Here is a 16,868-nt window from a genome sequence, read left to right on the forward strand (position 1 = left end):
GTTTCCCCAGGGTGGAAGTGTGGACACTGTCCCTGTGTAGGAGAGGGTTTTCATTGAGAATCAAATCTCCCCGTTTCGTCTTCCTTCGACTGAATTTTGTGGTGTTCCCTTTGTCATTCTTCGTGACTTTGCGGGGAATCGGTTCTCACCCAGGCCGGGGATCTGGAGGGTCTTGTACAGTACACCGCTGATCAATCTGCCCGAGGTTTCTGAGTAAAGGGATCCCAATCTAACGCAGCCTCGCCCTCTCTCCCGTTCTCTCTCTTCCCTCTCTTTCTCTTCCTCTTCTGCTCTCTCCCCTCTCTCTCCCTGTCCTTTATCTCTCCTTTTCCCTTCCTCTTCCCCCTCTCTCCCCCTCTCCCCTCTGTGACCCCAGAGTATCATCCTCACAGTGCCTGCTGGACCGATCAGCATCTGTGGAGGGCAGAGAAATTGCTGACGCTTCGGGAGAATCCTGATGCGGTGGGGCGGCGGGGTGGATCTCGACCCGAAATGTCCACGGTTTGCTCTGCCCCCACGGACGCTGCTCGATCCGCTGAGAAACTCCAGCAGTTTGCGTGTCGCTCCGGATTCCGGTACCCCGGCCTCTCGGGTTCTGACCTTCGCCGCCCTGAAAGCTCTTCCCCCTCTGGGCCACCGAGTTGTCCGCTAGCAGAGTCCTGGGTGTGTCTAACCAGAGTTAGGGAAATAAGGGTTTTTTTAAGCACAGTCCCGTGGCTGTTCTCGCTTATTTTGGAAACAGATGTCAGAGGGAGAGACACCTTTCCAGAGCTCTAATCTGCCGGCTGGCGGAAAGCTGTCATTAACATCTCGCATCTGGAGTTTTGCTGTGCGTCTGCTCGCCCATTCTGGGAAAGATGTCGAGGTTCTGGGGAGGGCGCAGAAGAGGTTTACCGGGGTGCTGCCTGGTTGAGGGGGCATGAGAGGCCCCTCTGGAGCGCCGGAGGCTGAGCGGAGATCTGACAGAGATGAGAGGGTTGGACAGGGTTGAAATGTGTAATACCAGAGGGAATGCACGGCAGCTGAGAGGGTCAGAGGGAAAATGAGGGGAAAGGTTTTTACTCCGAGTGTCGGATGCCGGGAACGCGGTGTTGGAGGCAAAGTCAGTGGCAGCTTTTAAGAGCCGTTTCGATAGGCGCATCAACGTGAGGAGGATGGAAGGGTGTGGATGTTTTGTAGGCAGAAGTTAGTTTAATTGACCATTTGATTACTAATTTAAATTGTTCGGCATAACATTGTGGGCTTCGCTGCCGGAAGGTGTGCAACAGTGAGGGACGGGGCGGTGGGGAGGGAGCCCCGTGCCGAGGGACGGGGCGGAGAGGAGGGAGCCCCGTGCCGAGGGACGGGGTGGCGTGGAGGGAGCGCCGTGCCGAGGGACGGGGCGGTGGGGAGGGAGCCCCGTGCCGAGGGACGGGGCGGTGGGGAGGGAGCCCCGTGCCGAGGGACGGGGCGGTGGGGAGGGAGCCCCGTGCCGAGGGGCGGGGCGGTGGGGAGGGAGCCCCGTGCCGAGGGACGGGGCGGTGAGGAGGGAGCCCCGTGCCGAGGGACGGGGCGGTGAGGAGGGAGCCCCGTGCCGAGGGGCGGTGGTGATGAGGGAGCCCCGTGCCGAGGGACGGGGCGGTGGGGAGGGAGCCCCGTGCCGAGGGGCGGGGCGGTGGGGAGGGAGCCCCGTGCCGAGGGACGGGGCGGTGAGGAGGGAGCGCCGTCCCGAGGGGCGGGGCGGTGAGGAGGGAGCCCCTTGCCGAGGGGCGGGGCGGTGGGGAGGGAGCCCCGTGCCGAGGGGCGGGGCTGTGAGGAGGGAGCCCCGTGCCGAGGGACGGGGCGGTGAGGAGGGAGCGCAGTCCCAAGGGGCGGGCGGTGAGGAGGGAGCGCCGTCCCAAGGGGCGGGGCGGTGAGGAGGGAGCGCCGTCCCGAGGGGCGGGGCGGTGGGGCGGTGAGGAGGGAGCGCCGTCCCAAGGGGCGGGGCGGTGAGGAGGGAGCCCCGTGCCGAGGGACGGGGCGGTGAGGAGGGAGCCCCGTGCCGAGGGACGGGGCGGTGAGGAGGGAGCCCCGTGCCGAGGGACGGGGCGGTGGGGAGGGAGCCCCGTGCCGAGGGACGGGGCGGTGGGGAGGGAGCCCCGTGCCGAGGGACGGGGCGGTGGGGAGGGAGCCCCTTGCCGAGGGACGGGGCGGTGAGGGAGCCCCGTGCCGAGGGGCGGTGGTGATGAGGGAGCCCCGTGCCGAGGGACGGGGCGGTGAGGAGGGAGCCCCGTGCCGAGGGGTGGGGCGGTGAGGAGGGAGCCCCGTGCCGAGGGACGGGGCGGTGAGGAGGGAGCCCCGTGCCGAGGGACGGGGCGGTGAGGAGGGAGCCCCGTGCCGAGGGACGGGGCGGTGAGGAGGGAGCCCCGTGCCGAGGGGTGGGGCGGTGAGGAGGGAGCCCCGTGCCGAGGGACGGGGCGGTGAGGAGGGAGCCCCGTGCCGAGGGACGGGGCGGTGAGGAGGGAGCCCCGTGCCGAGGGACGGGGCGGTGAGGAGGGAGCCCCGTGCCGAGGGGCGGTGGTGATGAGGGAGCGCCGTGCCGAGGGGCGGGGCGGTGAGGAGGGAGCCCCGTGCCGAGGGACGGGGCGGTGAGGAGGGAGCCCCGTGCCGAGGGACGGGGCGGTGAGGAGGGAGCCCCGTGCCGAGGGACGGGGCGGTGAGGAGGGAGCCCCGTGCCGAGGGGTGGGGCGGTGAGGAGGGAGCCCCGTGCCGAGGGACGGGGCGGTGAGGAGGGAGCCCCGTGCCGAGGGACGGGGCGGTGAGGAGGGAGCCCCGTGCCGAGGGACGGGGCGGTGAGGAGGGAGCCCCGTGCCGAGGGGCGGTGGTGATGAGGGAGCGCCGTGCCGAGGGGCGGGGCGGTGAGGAGGGAGCCCCGTGCCGAGGGACGGGGCGGTGAGGAGGGAGCCCCGTGCCGAGGGACGGGGCGGTGAGGAGGGAGCCCCGTGCCGAGGGACGGGGCGGTGAGGAGGGAGCCCCGTGCCGAGGGGCGGTGGTGATGAGGGAGCGCCGTGCCGAGGGGCGGGGCGGTGAGGAGGGAGCCCCGTGCCGAGGGACGGGGCGGTGAGGAGGGAGCCCCGTGCCGAGGGGCGGGGCGGTAAGGTGGGAGCGCTGCGCTTCTGGGGACGTGGGGTGCAAGAAGGGGGTAAGGTCATTTGAGTATTTTGGAGATTTTTTTGTGCCGAGGTGGGGACCCGAGGCCCTAATTTGTAAAACGAAGTCCGCTCCAGCTCCTACATCGAGGATTCTGACAAAACCATACACTGCAACAATCTGCGAATCTAATTCCCGATCTTTTCCTCCACAGCTTCCCACTGGGAATACGACGGTAAGTTTCACTAGAAACATCAACACGCGGATTCGCTCCAGTTCCAGGTTCCCTGTTTATTAATCCCCAACACACCGGGAAAGTGAGATGGGACGGTGTGGAGGGAGCTTCACACTGTGTCTGACCCCGGGAGTGTGTGATGGGACGGTGTGGAGGGAGTTTCACTCTGTGTCTGACCCCGGGAGTGTGTGATGGGAAGGTGTAGAGGGAGCTTCACACTGTGTCTGACCCCGGGAGTCTGTGATGGGACGGTGAGGAGGGAGTTTCACTCTGTGTCTGACCCCGGGAGTGTGTGATGGGACGGTGTGGAGGGAGTTTCACTCTGTGTCTGACCCCGGGAGTGTGTGATGGGACGGTGTGGAGGGAGTTTCACTCTGTGTCTGACCCCGGGAGTGTGTGATGGGACGGTGTGGAGGGAGATTCACTCTGTGTCTGACCCCGGGAGTGTGTGATGGGACGGTGAGGAGGGAGTTTCACTCTGTGTCTGACCCCGGGAGTGTGTGATGGGACTGTGTGGATGGAGCTTCACTATGTGTCTGACCTTGGGAGTGTCTGATGGGACTGTGTGGAGGGAGCTTCACTATGTGTCTGACCCCGGGAGTGTGTGATGGGATGGTGTGGAGGAAGCTTCACTCTGTGTCTGACCCCGGGAGTGTGTGATGGGACAGTGTGGAGGGAGCTTCACTCTGTGTCTGACCCCGGGAGTGTGTGATGGGACTGTGTGGAGGGAGCTTCACTATGTGTCTGACATTGGGAGTGTGTGATGGGACAGTGTGGAGGGAGCTTCACTCTGTGTCTGACCCCGGGAGTGTGTGATGGGACGGTGTGGAGGGAGTTTCACTCTGTATCTGACCCTGGGAGTGTGTGATGGGACGGTGTAGAGGGAGCTTCACTCTGTGTCTGACCCCGGGAGTGTGTGATGGGACAGTGTAGAGGGAGTTTCACTCTGTGTCTGACACCGGGAGTCTGTGATGGGAGGTGTAGAGGGAGTTTCACTGTGTCTGACCCCGGGAGTGTGTGATAGGATAGTGTGGAGGGAGCTTCACTCTGTGTCTGATCCCGGGAGTGTGTGATGGGACGGTGTGGATGGAGTTTCACTCTGTGTCTGACCCCGGGAGTGTGTGATGGGACGGTGTGGAGGGAGCTTCACTCTGTGTCTGACCCCGGGAGAGTGAGATGGGACGGTGTGGAGGGAGTTTCACTCTGTGTCTGACCCGGGAGTGTGTGATGGGACGGTGTAGAGGGAGTTTCACTCTGTGTCTAACCCCGGGAGTGTGTGATGGGACGGTGTAGAGGGAGTTTCACTCTGTGTCTGACCCCGGGAGTGTGTGATGGGACGGTGTAGAGGGAGTTTCACTCTGTGTCTGACCCGGGAGTATGTGATGGGACGGTGTAGATGGAGTTTCACTCTGTGTCTGACCCCGGGAGTGTGTGATGGGACGGTGTAGAGGGAGTTTCACTCTGTGTCTAACCCCGGGAGTGTGTGATGGGACAGTGTAGAGGGAGTTTCACTCTGTGTCTAACCCCGGGAGTGTGTGATGGGACGGTGTGGAGGGAGTTTCACTCTGTGTCTGACCCCGGGAGTGTGTGATGGGACGGTGTAGAGGGAGTTTCACTCTGTGTCTGACCTCGGGAGTGTGTGATGGGACAGTGTGGAGGAGATTCACTCTGTGTCTGACCCTGGGAGTGTGTGATGGGACAGTGTAGAGGGAGTTTCACTCTGTGTCTGACCCCGGGAGTGTGTGATTGGACGGTGTAGAGGGAGTTTCACTCTGTGTCTGACCCCGGGAGTGTGTGATGGGACGGTGTAGAGGGAGTTTCACTCTGTGTCTAACCCCGGGAGTGTGTGATGGGACAGTGTAGAGGGAGTTTCACTCTGTGTCTAACCCCGGGAGTGTGTGATGGGACGGTGTGGAGGGAGTTTCACTCTGTGTCTCACCCCGGGAGTGTGTGATGGGACAGTGTGCAGGGAGTTTCACTCTGTGTCTGACCCCGGGAGTGTGTGATGGGACAGTGTAGAGGGAGTTTCACTCTGTGTCTGACCCCGGGAGTGTGCGATGGGACGGTGTAGAGGGAGTTTCACTCTGTGTCTAACCCCGGGAGTGTGTGATGGGACGGTGTAGAGGGAGTTTCACTCTGTGTCTGACCCCGGATACAAGATTCAAGGGAATTGCAGACCTGGGATCCCGGCAACGACGGGAATCCGGGACGATGAAGTGACTGGAGTTACAGGAGGACCGAGATGTGGAAGGGTGATCAGAGGTATCAGATGTTGGTTAGAAAGGTATGTGAAATGTGGGCTGCGGGGATTGCTGCAAGCCAAGCGGATCACGGTAACGCAGCAGTCAGCGTGACGCTATTACGTCTCCGGGCTCCGGAGTTCAGTGCCGTGAAGAGTTGGCGTGTTTCTGGTCCGCGTTTCCTCCCGATGGTCAGGTTTTCTCCCGCAGTCCACAGACGTACTGGACAGGGGTTTAATTGGTCATTGTAACTTGTCCTGAGATTAGGCTGGGGTTAAATCGGGGGTTGCTGGGGGACCAGCTTCCAAACTGTAGCCTTAAATTAAAAAAAAAGCCAAGTCAGGGAGACAGCAGTGTTGTTGAACCAGGTTCAGGGCGCCCGACCGGGACTTTGTGTGAGTTTTACTGCCAGCCACGTTCAGGGTTCACCTTAGCAGGAACGAGCCCCTGTCCACACCCCCTGCTGCATCAGGAAAGCAGCCAACACGATGATGAATCTTCCCGCCCTGCTGGCTCTCTCTCTCTCCTGAGAACACGTACGCCAGAGTCAGGGAGAGCGGTTATCAGGGCTACTCTTGGCCTCTTACCCCTTTTCCTCACCTGCCTATCCCCTCCTGTGAGGAGTGGCCAAGTGGTTAAGGCCACTAAGATCTAGTGATCTGAAGCCTTGGCTGAGGCTGCAAGGCACTTAACCACACATTGCTTTGTGACGACTCCTGTGCCAAGCTGAATGGGTCCTAATGGCGTGGAGCAACTGCATTTCTTTTCCATGAAAAAACCTTGCCCAGGCTTGTGCCCTGGAAACTTTCCAAGGTGCAAATCCATGGTCTAGCAAGACTAACGGAGGCCTACACACACATACATACATCACCTCCTCCCCTGTCTTCCATAGTCCGCTCCCCTCTCTGATCAGATTCCTTCATCTTGAGCTCTCTAACTATTTCATCTATCCTCTCCTCCATCACCTGGCTTCACTGCCTTACGTTGGCCTTTCCTGGTACAAATTTGTTTTTGTCCAGGAAGTGCCGAGAGGAGGTCCGGCTTTGGGCCGTTTCTGTTTTTTTGTGGGGTGGGGTGGTTAGGACATAAAGCAAATAGCTTCAGCCACTGATCTTCAGATAGGAAGAGTGTAGATTAAATTTAAAATGCAGCTCTGAACAGTGGGTCCCTTAAAGCCGTGAATCACGGCTAATGGGAAGGCCAGACAATGCTGATTAAATGCATTTAGGTGTCTGCGGTGTGGGTGTGAAGGTTGTGAGTAGCTCACAGAAAGCATCGTGGGTGCTTCGTAAATATGAAATTGTCCTTTGATCTTTGGCACATACAATGCCGTGTAGCCTCTTCCTCCGAGAACATCTCCATACGATGCCTGTCTCACTTTGTCGAATAAAAAGACTACTTCACATCCACCTGTACTCCTCACATGACAACACCTCCCATTACCTTCACGCTCGTCCCCCTTCCCTCCCCCCACAGTTTTATTCTGGCCTTAAGTCCTGAAGAAGGGTCTCGGTCTGAAACGTCGACCATTTATTCATTTCTATAGATGCTGCCTGACCTGCTGAATTCCTCCAGCATTTTGTGTGTGCCTTGATCCCCCAATCGCTCTGGTCGTCATTCTTGTACGCTGCCTGTGCTGCACTGCATGTCCCTGTAACTCCAACACCCTGTTCTAGTTTTTACTGCCTCCATGTAATCGAGAACCAGAATCAGATATAGAAACATAGAAAACTTACAGCACAATACAGGCCCTTCAGCCCACAATGCCGTGCCGAACATGTCCTTACCTTAAAAAATTACTTAGGGTTTCCCATAGCCCTCTATTCTTCTGAGCTCCATGTCCCTGTCCAGGAGTCTCTTAAAAGACCCTATCGTATCTGCCTCCACCACTGTCACCAGCAGGGCACTCACCACTCTCTTGCCCCTGACATCTCCTCTGTACCTACTTCCAAGCACCTTAAAACTGTACCTTTTTGTGCTAGCCATTTCAGCCCTGGGGAAAAGCCTCTGACTATCCACACGATCAATGCCTCTCATCATCATATATACCTCTATCAGGTCACCTCTCATCCTCCGTCACTCCAAGGACAAAAGGATGAGGTTACTTAACCTGTTTTCACAAGGCATGCTCCCCAATCCAGGCAACATCCTTGTAAATCTCCTCTGCACCCTTTCTATGGCTTCCACATCCTTCCTGTAGTGAGGCGACCAGAACTGAGCACAGTACTCCAAGTGGGGTCTGACCAGGGTCCTATATAGCTGCAACATTACCTCTCGGCTGTTAAACTCAATCCCACAGTTGATGAAGGCCAATGCACCGTATGCCTTCTTACCACAGTCAACCTGCGTAGCAGCTTTGAGCATCCTGTGGACTTGGACCTCAAGATCCCACTGATCCTCCACACTGCCAAGAGTCTTGCCATTAATGCTATATTCTGTCATCATATTTGACCTACCAAAATGAACCACCTCACACTTATCTGGGTTGAACTCCATCTGCCACTTCTCAGCCCAGTTTTGAATCCTATCAATGTCCCGCTGTAACCTCTGACAGCCCTCCACAACACCTCCAACTTTTGTGTCATCAGAAAATTTACTAACCCATCCCTCCACTTCTTCATCCAGGTCATTATAAAACTCATGAAGAGTAGGGGTCCCAGAACAGATCCCTGAGGCACACCACTGGTGACCGACCTCCATGCAGAATGTGACTCGTCTACAACCACTCTTTGCCTTCTGTGGGCAAGCCAGTTCTGGATCCACAAAACAATGTCCCCTTGGATCCCATGCCTCCTTACTTTCTCAATAAGCCTTGCATGGGGTACCTTATCAAATGCCTCGCTGAAATCCATATTCACTACATCTACTGCTCTTCCTTCATCAATATGTTCAGTCACATCCTCAAAAAATTCAATCAGGCTCGTAAGGCACGAACTGCCCTTGACAAAGCCATGCTGACTATTCCTAATCATATTACTCCTCTCCAAATGTTCATAAATCCTGCCTCTCAGGATTTTCTCCATCAACTTACCAACCACTGAAGTAAGACTCACTGGTCTATAATTTCCTGGGCTATCTCTGCTCCCTTTCTTGAACAAGGGAACAACATCCGCAACCCTCCAATCCTCCAGAACCTCTTCTGTCCCCATTGATGATGCATAGATCATCGCCAGAGGCTCAGCAATCTCCTTCCTCGCCTCCCACAGTAAACTGGGGTACATCTCGTCCAGTCTCGGTGACTTATCCAACAAATGCTCCAGCACAACCTCTTCCTTAATATCTACATGCTCAAACTTTTCAGTCCACTGCAAGTCATCACTACAATCACTAAGATCCTTTTCCATAGTGAATACTGAAGCAAAGTACTCATTAAGTACCTTTGCATTTCCCTCTGGTTCCATACACACTTTTCCACTGTCACTTTTGATAGGTCCTATTCTCTCACGTCTTATCCTCTTTCTCTTCACATACTTGTAGAATGCCCTGTGGTTTTCCTTAACCCTGTCCGTCAAGGCCTTCTCATGGCCCTTTCTGGCTCTCCTAATTACATTCTTAAACTCCTTTCTGCTAGCCTTATAATCTTCTACATCTCTATCATTACCTAGTTTTTCGAACCTTTGATATATTATCATTGATTTTGGTGTCGTGTCAGTAGTTACTGTATGACAGCAGTACAGTGCAAATACATTAACTCTCCTCAAATTATACATATAAATAAATGATGCAAAAAATTGTAGGGGTTAATGGACCATACAGAAATCTATTTATTTACTAGAGATACAGCGCACTGTGGGAGGAAACCAGAATGCCCAGGGGAAACCCCTACGTTCACTGGGGAGGGCATACTGACTCCTTATCAGAATCGAACTCTGGATTCTGATGCCCCGAGCTGTAATGGCATCGCGCTAACTGTGGGGCCATCTGATGGCAGAGGGGAAGTAACAGTTCCTGAATCATTGAGTGTGGCTCCTCAGGTTCCTGTATCTCCTCCTCGACAGTAGCAATGAGCAGAGGACGTGACTCAGGTGGTGAGCGTTGTTGTCGCCTTTTTGAGGCACCACGTTTTGAAGATTCCGGCAGCGGGTTGTGCTGCCTGCAACCAGATGTTTCTCACTGTAACTCAGCACACGTGTCGATATTAAACAAAACGTCACCAATGTCAATTCTCCAGGTCCTCTGGGAGTCAAACACTGGCAGGAAGAGTTTGTGTACTGCGGCAAGGAAGCGCAGTCCCCCATCAACATCCAGACGCTGAATGCCCAGTATGACCGCTCGCTGAAAGCCGTTCGGTTAAGCGGTTACAGTGACCCATCCTGTGACGCCTTCACCCTCTCCAACAACGGCCACACAGGTGAGGAAGCTGCATTGACCGCTGCCTTTCAGATGCAGGGACATGAACGGGGGGATTTGAAAAAATAAGCTTCATTTGTCATATGTACAGTGTTTTGCATCAAATCAGATCAGTGAGTATGGAACTGGGCAGTCCACGTGCCCACAATATGGACCACATGCAGGCAGCTGGGATTAAATTGGCATCTTGGTCAGCAGAGACTTCGATGGTTCCTGTAATGTACCACAACCCACTCCACACCATCTTTACTGGGTGAAAGGCCCTGCCGACAGCAGCTCACCAGAGCCTCTGTCCTGGGCCGATAGAAGGTTGACTGACCCCTATGGCTCCACCACAACCTGGGCAAGGACCCTTACTATCCCGGGGATAAGGTTCTGTGGCTCTGGGTTTTTATGGGATGGGGTTGCCGGCCTTATACCCGACCCTCTTCCTTTTACAGCCGGGTTTGGGATCCCCTCCCCATCTGGCGTTCCCACTGTTTTGGTCACCTTGCTCACCGGGTGATGTACTGAAGCCAACTGGAATGGTCCTCACTGTGAGCTGAATGTCTTCTCTCCCTCTCGTCCACATCTTCAACACATTCCGAGCCCGAGAAAGCGAGAGAGATACACAACAGAAACAGGCCCTTCAGCCCATCAACTCTGTGCCGGCCATTACGTTAACATCATATTCTCCCCATGTTACCCATCATTCCGCCAACCCTCCTCCACTCATCCACAGGTCAGGCAGCATCTGTGAAGGGATAGGGACGCTGTTTCAGGTCTAAGACCAGAGCATACGGCCTTGGAATAGAGGAGCGTCCATTTACAACCCAGATGAGGAGGAATTTCTTTAGCCAGAGAATGGTGAATCCATGGAATTCTTTGCAAAGGCCAAGTCTGTATGTATATTTAAGGCAGAGGTTGATAGATTAGTCAGGGTATGAAGGGATAGTGTGAGAAGGCAGGAGACTGGGGCTGAGAAGTAAAGTGAATAGGCAGATGGATGAAGGGAGAGTGGGAATAGTGACAGAGGGTGGGAGGTGATGGGTGAGGAGTAGTGATAGGCAGACAGAGGTGACGAGGGGCAGCAGAGGGTGGAATCTGATAGAAGAGGGAGGTAGGGCATAATGGAGATGGATAAGGTAGATGGAAACGGCTGAGGGGGGATCTAGTGGGGGGTGTGGGTGATGGGCAGAGCAGGGGTGTAGAAGTTGCTGAATGGATCAGGAGGAGAGAAAGGGACAAAGGGGGAGCAGCTGAATGTCAATTAGACTGGAGAGGGTAACAAGAGAAGGCGGGCGTAAGGCAGGGTGGCATTGAGATGGGGTGGGGTGTAGGAGGGAGGGGGACACAGGGATGAGGAGGGGTCACAGATCAGGTGGGGTGTACAGGAGACAGTGGGAGGTAACAGGGATAGGGTAGGGGTGTAGGGGCGGGGGTCAGGGATAGGGCAGGGAGTAGGAGGGGGAGAGAGAGAGAGATGTGGAGGAAGGGGGAGGAGGAAGGGGAGGGAGAGAAAACAAATGAACCTCATTGGAATTGGAAATAAATGTGGGTACTGTAATCACAGCAACATTGGAAACTGCAAACTGCCTTTTCCGAACACTCTGTTTTGGAAAGCGCTACACGGCTATTAAAACAAAAATCACGCATCTTAAAAGTTTCTCCCTCTAGGCAGTTAATCTGATCAACCATTGTACTTTGCCACCCCACCCTCCCTCTATCTGTTACCCCTGTCCCCTCTGCAAGCACCTTAAACCACTTCTATAATGCCCTTAACATTGTAAATATGTGATGGCATTTATGCATATTTTATTCCATGTCCAGACTTTAACCCCTTTATTTTCATATTATTTATTCTTTATAACTTGAATGTTGTTTACGCACCACAACAAATTCCTGATCTATGGCAAGTAAAGGTCTGTGTGTGAGACAGATGGCCACTGGTGTGATTTGGTCATCAGAGGAGGAGAGTTTGTCCGTGCTCTACTCTCTAACTGCCCTCTTGCTCCCTCCCTGCAGTGCGGATGGACCTCCCATCCACCATGTACATCAGCAGCTTGCCCCGGAAGTTCCGAGCTGCGCAGCTCCACTTCCACTGGGGGAGCCTGGTGTGGCCCAGTGGATCGGAGCACCTCGTTGACGGAGAGAGGGCACCTGCCGAGGTAGGAACCTTTGCCCCCTCATCCCCTTCTCCCATCCACCGAAACCTTTGACTACAGCGTTCCCCTCTGACCCTTACTCCAGGGACAGAGTTTAAACGTCGGGGTGATGGCTCGGGTGAAAGCCTCTCATGCTTGTCACCAGGGACCACTGTAATGGCCACTTCCCCTTCAGTCCGCATCTCACACAGCCCCGGACCGAGTTGGAACAAATTCAGGCTAAACATGGGAGTAACACGGTGGTGCAGTGGTTAGTGTAATGCTTTATGGAGCCAATGAGCCAAATTCAATTCCCACCGCTGTCTGTAAGGAGTCTGCACATTCTCCCCGTTACTGTGCAGATTTCCTCCGGGTGCTCCAGTTTCCTCCCACATTCGAAGACGTTCGGGTTAGGGTTAGTGTGATTACGGAGAGAAGGTAGAAGAGTGGGATAAATCAGCCATGATGGAATGATGATGGGCCAAATTCTGCTCCCGTCTTTAATGGGCTTGTTACTCTTCCCCAGCTCTGCTTTGCAAACTCTGGCCCCTTCGTGGTCCCTCCTCCCATAGTCCTGAGTGAGAGGGTAGAGCCTGGGGGAAGCTGCTGGATGTGGGGACTAAAATGAGATGATGGTAGACGGGTGTTTGATGGTCACTGCGTTCCGGGAGTCTCTGATCAACACTAGTCTGAAACGGTCCTGGTTCTCCTTGATCCACGGGAGCCACCTTCCTCAGCCACCCCGCTGAGGGTTTCCAAAATCCAAAAACTGACGCCCCAGTGGCTGAACGGCAAGATCACAAGACAAAGGAGCAGAAGTAGGTCATTCGGCCCATCAAGTCTGCTCCACCACTCCACCATTAGCTAAACTATTCTATGTCTAATTCCGATTTCTGGCTTTTCTCCCCCCATATCTCTTGATACTCTGACTAATAGATACCTGTCAATCTCCTCCTTAAACACCCTCAATGACTGGGCCTCCACAGCTGCATGTGGCAACAAATTCCATAAATCCACCACCCTCTGGCTAAAAAAATTTCTCCTCATCTGTTTTAAATGGGTATCCTCTAATTCTAAGACTGTGACCTCTTGTCCTGGACTCACCCACTGAGGGAAACAGCCTTTCCACATCTACTCCGTACAACCCTTTCAACATTCGCTGTACTTCGCACAGAGTTCCCATGATCACAACAGCAGTGTTTACAATCTGTTTTTTGTTTCTCCCAGATGCACATAGTTCATTACAACTCGGAGAAATATCAGAACTTGTCAGAGGCCATGAGGAAGGCGGACGGGCTGGTGGTCCTGGGAGTTCTGCTGGAGGTGAGGTTTCGATGGGTCTCGGTCGTGCTTTAGAGTAGGAATCCTGCATGTAAGCAGTTCCCCCTACTCTTCTTCTGGTTATTCTCTCACCCCTTCCTATCACCTCCCTAGGGTTGTCCTTCTTCCCTTCCCTATCAGATTCCTGCTCCTTCACCCGGTCTTATCTTTCACCTGCAAACTTATCCCCTTCCTTTCCAGTGCTCATGAAAGGCCTCTGCCTGAAAGGTCACTGTTTATTCCCCTCCACCACTGTTGCCTGACCTGCTGAGTTCCAACTGTGTGCGCTGCTCGGATTTCCAGATTGTGTCTGTGTGAAGTTTACACTGTAAACCGGGCAGCTCTAACCTCCAGCCATTAGATGGCACCACTTTCTCAGAGTCAGAATCAGGTTCATTATTACTGACACTAGTCCCGGAATGTACTGTGTCAGCAGTTCAAACATTACAATAAGTTACAACAAAGACAAATAATGAGGTAGTGTTTGTGGACCTTCACACATCTGATGGCAGAGGGGAAGAAGCTGTTCCTAAAATGTTGAGTGTGGATCTTCAGGCTCCTGTACCTCCTCCCTGATGGTAGTAATGAGAAGAGGGTACATCCTGAGCGATGAGGGTCCTTAATAATAGATGCCCCCCCTCCTGAGACACCACCTCTTGAAGATGTCACCAGTACAGCTGTAGAGATTGCAAGTCTTTAGTGACATACTAAATCTCCTCACACTGCTCATGAGGTAGATCTACACTGTGTGTTGAGTTGGATAGATCCTCTGGGAGGTCGACACCCCTCCTCCCTTGAAAAGTGATCCCTGTCAGACCGATTCTATTTCTGTAGCAGAGGATAAGTTTACTTCTGGAACGTTTCTCTACAGAAGGATTGTTGGTGTAAATAAGTGGGAGATAATTGTGCCACTCCAGTGAGGGCTCCAGGTATAGTTATGGAAGGGAGAGCAGTCCAGTCACTCCTGTGCTGACCATGCAGCTAATTCCAGAGAAAGCCAGAGATGACAAACCTCCTGATTCTGCCGCAGCTTCCCACTTCCCGGAGAGAGAGCATCTCCAACAATCCCGAGCAATATCTCAACCACCAAACACAAACACATTTCTAAAGATGTGCCACAGAGAGAATTCTGATAGGTTGCATCTCCGCCTGACCGTACAGAGGGTTGTAAGCTTGCCTGCTCCATCACGAGTACAACCTCCTTACCACTGAGGACGTCTTCAAAAGACGGTGCATCAAGCAGGCTACTATCTCATTGCTGCCATCTCAGAGGGAGGAGGTGCAGGAGCCAGAAGACACACACTCAACATTTTAGGAACAGCTTCATCCTCTCCACCATCAGATTTTCTGAATGGTCCATGAAGACTACCTTACTACGAATAAACTCTTCTCAGGTTTCCATCTGTGTACAATTTTAACCAATGTTTCAAAGACAAACTCTGCCATTTTCATCAGGGACGATACCTGGGCAGGACTAGTCCAGTGGCATTTATATCCCCCTGTCATCCATCCCTCCTGATTGGCTGAGGATGAACCAATCAGGTTTCTGCTGTCCCACCATATTTACCATCAAATTCCAGTTCTTACTTAACTCCTGTGTGAACAAAATGCCTCAAACATTGTGGGGAAGGTACTAATATTGCACTTATTTTTATTTAATTAAGGTTGGCAAATTTAAAAATCCAGCTTATGAAAGTATCCTGAGTCACTTGGAATCGATCCCATTTGCAGGTAAGGCACCTGTGCACGAACACCATGAGCCCCAGCTGTCAGGAACCGCTGCATCAGACTGTCACTGCAAGCATCCTATAACCCCGGCTATCCTTCACCAGTGCTGTCCTAGCTCAGTACGTTAGTCCACTGGCTCTGGGTCAGGTTTGCAGCCCTCTCCATTGGGGTCAGTCCGAAGCTGCAGGGAGAACCAGAGAAGGATTCATTTCTAGTGGAATGCGTTTACACCACCAGAAAACAGGCCCTTCGGCCCAACTCACCCATGTTGACCAAGTTAGCAACCTGCATTAAAGATAGCTTCATTTGTCACATGTACATTGAAACAGCTTCGTTATCATCAGTGACTGACACAGGATGAAGATGGCCCATGCCTGAACTCACTAACCCTTTGTTGTATGTCTTTGGACTGTGGGAGGAAACCCGAGGAGAACGTACTGACAGGGGTGGGAATTGAACCCCAATCACTAGTGCTGCAAGGCGGTACGTCAGCCTCCATGAATTTGCCTGCATTTGGCCCTCAACTCTATAAATCTTCCCTATCTGTATTCAAGCACCATCCTGAAGGATTTCTTCTATCCCACTGTTCTCTCTGTGACCTTTGATGTCCTGACCAATCGCCCTCAGTTTTAAACATACTCAATAACTTGTCCTCCACAGCCATCTGTGGACTTCACTGCTACAGATTCACCACCTTCTCGATAAAGAGTATTCCTCCTCCTCCTCCTCTGTTCCAAGGGCCCCTTCCTCACATTGCCCTAGACTCCCCCACTCAGGAAACATCCTCTGCACGTTTACTCTAACCAGGCCTTTCAACACAAGCTGGGTTTCAACAAGATCTTTCCCCTCTCAGGTCCAAAGCCATCAAACCAATCTTTTGTCCACATTAATATCTCTACCTGTGTTGTCACTTGCTTCGGGAAATACAGACTTTGGCCCCCGTGTTTAACAACGTTTCCCCAACGACCTACCCCTATTTGACTTCCCAAAATACATCATCTCAAACTCACTGGGACCACACTCTGCCAATTACCTGGACAAATGGTTGTAGATCTCCTTCTGCAGATACTGCCTGACCTTATATAGAACAATACAGCTCATATTGGGCCCTTCAGCCCACAATGTCTCTGCTGACCACGATGCTGAACTAAACCCAGTCCTTCTGTTTGCACCTGGTCCAATATCCCTCCATTCCCCACCTGTTCACATGGTTTACAGTGTCTTAAACATAGACATGAGGTTCTGCAGATGCTGGCAATCTTGGCGCACGCACACACACCCACAGGGACTCAGCAGGTCGGGCAGCTTCTATGGAGAGGAATAAACAATCGACGTTTCAGGCCGAGATTCTTCACCAGGATGGGAAAGGAAGGTGGGGCTATTTCTTCAACACACGGTGGGGCAGAGGAACAGGTCTATTGAAGGGTCTCAGCTCACAACAGTGACCGCTTAAGAGTGCTGCCTGACCTGCTGAGCTCCTCCAGTACAGTGTATGTGTTATATAGGAACACGCCCTTTGGCCCATGATGCTAAAATAAATTAAACCTCTTGCACCTGCAATGATCCACACCTCTCCATTCCCTAAACGTCACGACTGTAGCTGCCTCCATCACCCCATTCCAGGCACCCTCTGGTCTCTGTGCAAATGAAACTTCAGAATCAGGTTTAATATCACTGACTTGGGACATAAAATTTGTTTTTTTTTTGCGACAGCAGTATATTGCAATACATAATAATAAAAACTATGAATTGCAATAAAGTGAT

General features: G+C 53.5%; 1 protein-coding gene across 5 annotated transcripts in view; it reads left to right on the forward strand.

The window, feature by feature from the left end:
• Positions 1 to 16,868, forward strand: part of LOC132399605 (carbonic anhydrase 14-like) — a 25,587-nt gene that overhangs the window by 412 nt on the left and 8,307 nt on the right. The window contains exons 1-6 of one of the 5 annotated variants that reach the window (XM_059980142.1): positions 848 to 1,185; positions 3,323 to 3,343; positions 9,755 to 9,934; positions 11,938 to 12,080; positions 13,284 to 13,379; positions 15,041 to 15,107. In XM_059980142.1, coding sequence (XP_059836125.1) covers positions 1,155 to 1,185; positions 3,323 to 3,343; positions 9,755 to 9,934; positions 11,938 to 12,080; positions 13,284 to 13,379; positions 15,041 to 15,107 — 538 coding nt within the window. In that variant the 5' untranslated portion in view covers positions 848 to 1,154. Of the gene's footprint in view, positions 1 to 847; positions 1,186 to 2,191; positions 2,235 to 2,977; positions 3,045 to 3,322; positions 3,344 to 9,754; positions 9,935 to 11,937; positions 12,081 to 13,283; positions 13,380 to 15,040; positions 15,108 to 16,868 lie in introns of those variants that run through there. The other 4 variants (XM_059980145.1, XM_059980143.1, XM_059980144.1 and 1 more) reach the window with 4 other exon arrangements.

The sequence above is a fragment of the Hypanus sabinus genome, chromosome 9 (genome assembly GCF_030144855.1).
Source record: "Hypanus sabinus isolate sHypSab1 chromosome 9, sHypSab1.hap1, whole genome shotgun sequence".
NCBI classification, from domain to species: domain Eukaryota; kingdom Metazoa; phylum Chordata; class Chondrichthyes; order Myliobatiformes; family Dasyatidae; genus Hypanus; species Hypanus sabinus.